This window comes from Pteropus vampyrus, unplaced genomic scaffold (assembly GCF_000151845.1).
Source record: "Pteropus vampyrus isolate Shadow unplaced genomic scaffold, Pvam_2.0 Scaffold11, whole genome shotgun sequence".
Lineage (NCBI taxonomy): Eukaryota > Metazoa > Chordata > Mammalia > Chiroptera > Pteropodidae > Pteropus > Pteropus vampyrus.
The window spans coordinates 12,987,096-12,990,118 of record NW_011888792.1 but is presented as its reverse complement, the minus strand read 5'-3'; the positions used below and the strand labels follow the sequence as shown (position 1 = coordinate 12,990,118).

General features: G+C 35.5%; 1 protein-coding gene across 11 annotated transcripts in view; it reads left to right on the top strand.

Annotated features, from left to right (window-relative positions):
* TTC37 (tetratricopeptide repeat domain 37) overlaps positions 1-3,023 on the top strand; it is a 76,084-nt gene that overhangs the window by 7,333 nt on the left and 65,728 nt on the right. For 10 of the 11 annotated variants that reach the window (XM_011378208.2, XM_011378177.2, XM_023523364.1 and 7 more), the window contains one exon: positions 1,388-1,478. In XM_011378208.2, coding sequence (XP_011376510.1) covers positions 1,389-1,478 — 90 coding nt within the window. In that variant the 5' untranslated portion in view covers position 1,388. Of the gene's footprint in view, positions 1-936; positions 1,079-1,387; positions 1,479-3,023 lie in introns of those variants that run through there. The other variant, XM_023523397.1, reaches the window with a different exon arrangement.

The window sequence follows — 3,023 nt, the reverse complement described above, 5'->3', positions numbered from 1 at the left end:
GGTAAGAGGGCAGTTTATAAAATTAGAGCCTATGAAATATGTTGCATTAATTGTATAATTATTGTAACTAGGCAAAAAGTCATTTTTCTGGCAATTTAGGGAATCTAGTTTTGGCTACAGAGAAGTTGATTTATGACATCTTAATTTTTATATTATTTTGAATCTAACATTTTTTAAGTCAAAAAGATTTTTTTATTATTATTATTCTCTAGCTTCTTATACTTTTTTGATCTTGTACTTTCTACCTCAGCCTCTTTGGATATAAAGGACTGCTAGTGTACCATGTCAGTGAGCCATCTTGTTTGTTCATTTTGCTGCCTTGAACATCTGCAGTCTATAATGACTTAATATTTACCCAGCTTTGTTTTACCTTCCTGATATATTAGAATTCAATGGAGTTGTCAAAAAATGCAAATGTTTCTTTTTTCAACATGGAATTATAATTGAATTTGACTTGTTTACTGGTAAAACAGAATAAGTTGTAAAATCCTGAGACATGTTAGTTTACTTAAAATTAAAATAACATATTTTAATATTAAATGCAGAAATACTTTGTCTACCAGTTGAAATCTATTTATCACCTTCATTTAACTGTAAACATTGCATTTATTTCTCTTCAAACGTTACTATATTTCAAAGAATGCTATATTACTATAAGCCTACAGTAATCCTTATTGTGAAGAAAGTTAATATCCTGATTTATATATTATAGAAACTAGCTTTAAAACAGAATGCTTTCTTAAACTCTTAAATCATGGTCACTACAATTTGTTTGTGTTAGTGTTCTTACTCTTAGGCTTACTCTGCTAAATCTTGCTTAGTGTAGAATTGGATTAAGATTGGTATGTGTTTTGTGTTCTGGTCCATATGATCATCTGTATTTTAGCCTGCTCTACAGATAGTGAGTACAATTGAAATACAACTCAATTTCAACAACTATTTATTAATATATACATTTTGTCAGATACTAGGTGCTGGCTCTAAAGCAGGAGGAAAAAATAGTGACAACAGACAAAAATCCCTGCCTACATGGAACAGATAAACAAACAAACAAACAAACAAATAAATAAAATAGTATGTAAGTGTATAAGATGGTGATAAGTACTTTGAAGAAAAACAAATGCAGTGTTAGCAGTTAAGGGAATATTGAGTGTTGGGGGTGGGGGAAGCCAGTGTTGACATTTTAAGTAGTGTGGCCATGGAAGGTTTCACTGAGAAAGTGACATCTGAGTAAATATCTGAAGACGGGAGGGAATAAGCTATGTATATATTAAGAGAGAAGAGATTTCCAGGTTGAAGGAATCACATGTCCCTTAAGTTTGTTGGAACTGTTACAGTTAGGCAGGTTAATTTATTATAGGTTCAATCAAGCTTTTCATTTTGACAGAATGTCCAGCAAGGAAGTGAAGACTGCTCTAAAAAGTGCTAGAGATGCAATCAGAAACAAAGAATACAAAGAAGCTTTGAAACATTGTAAGGTAACCAATACTTTTTTCTTCCATAATAAAAGTATGTTACCTATTTATAATCATTATGGATTCATAATAGGTGAATCATTTATTGTCTAAATATAACAAAGTGGTAAGTTCATTAACTCACCATTAGAGTGGTTATGCTAGGATAAGCTACTTCTGCCACACTTAATTTTGTCTTTCTCTGTATTATAACTTATTAAAGCCAAGTTCTTATAACCTAATTATCTGTTAGATATCTTTTGATATGTTGTGCTGTGGAATACTACTATATATCTTAAAGTTTTCATTCTTTGTTGACATTCTAATTTATGTTGACATTCAAATGTTTGGTTTTTGGATGGGAGAATTAAGATTCTGAAGCTCCTTTGCATACTGAGGAGAATGTTCCAGTCCAGAGGGAGAAACTGTATGTGCAGGAGAGATGGAGGGTGGTGGTAGGAGTGAAGTCCTTGGGAGGGTGAGAGAGGAGGGCATCCAGAGCTTAAGACAGGGCCTTTATTACTTTTTCCATCTTAAAAGAAGGGAAGATGGATGCAGATCCATACACTGTCAGGTTTGTAGATTTGAGGGTGGGAAGATGAGAGTGTACACCTCTGATGGTGTCTATATTTTTAATAAAATATAAGCTGAGAATGGAAGAGGAGTTGTATAGAAGACTTGAGAGAAAGGAGGTATGAAATAGTATAGTGTTTATTCATAGTGGGGAAAAAAACGTACTAGAAGGATTACCAGGCCCTAGTGAGTATCCATTTGAAGTTTATGTTATTGAAATGAAATTCTTGAACTAGCTATGTAGTTTCCCCCTTTATGTTCAGCTTCTCAGGCTTGGAGATGGGCGTGATGGAATTCAGCTATGGAGAGTGGGAAAGATGGAGAGAAAAAGAGGCAAAGGAGTTGAGAGTGTTTGCAAGGGAGTGACGGCAGTGAAAGGTCATGGGGCCTAAGATGGGAAAGGAGAGATGAGAATTGAGAAATGAGGTGATTGTGGAAAAAGGGAATGGAGTCAAAAATTGGACATGTCAGAGGTTAAGGAATTGTTACCATGGGACCATTATGGTAATTGAACTGGCAGAATAGGAGAGGGTCATGCTGGAAATTTGGATGGCCGAGTAGTGTGGAGAGTGAGTAACTGAGAGGCCACAGTGTTTCATGGGTCGTCACCATGAATGTTAGAATGATTACAGGAATTGAGGTGGAGAGGCAATTTTCACTGAAGGAAAGGAGACTACCTAGGAGGTTGATAGATGGTAGCAACAAAAAGGATATTTTTCACAGGGTAGCTGATGGTAGCAACAAGAAGGATATTTTTCACGGGATAGCCGATGGCTTATCTTCAGAAGTACTAGGGCTTTAAGTACTTCTGAAGTACAACATATCAAAAGTACTGAGGATGAGAGGGATGTAGTTGACAGTGTGAGCAAGGAGAACCCCTTCTGCACTTCCTAGTACTGTGCGGGGTGTAAGAGAAGAGAAGTCATCTGCAGCATTAAGATCTATAGGGGATAGCCATGTTTCAAATGAGCCAGAACTTGGTACGGTTAAAAGAAC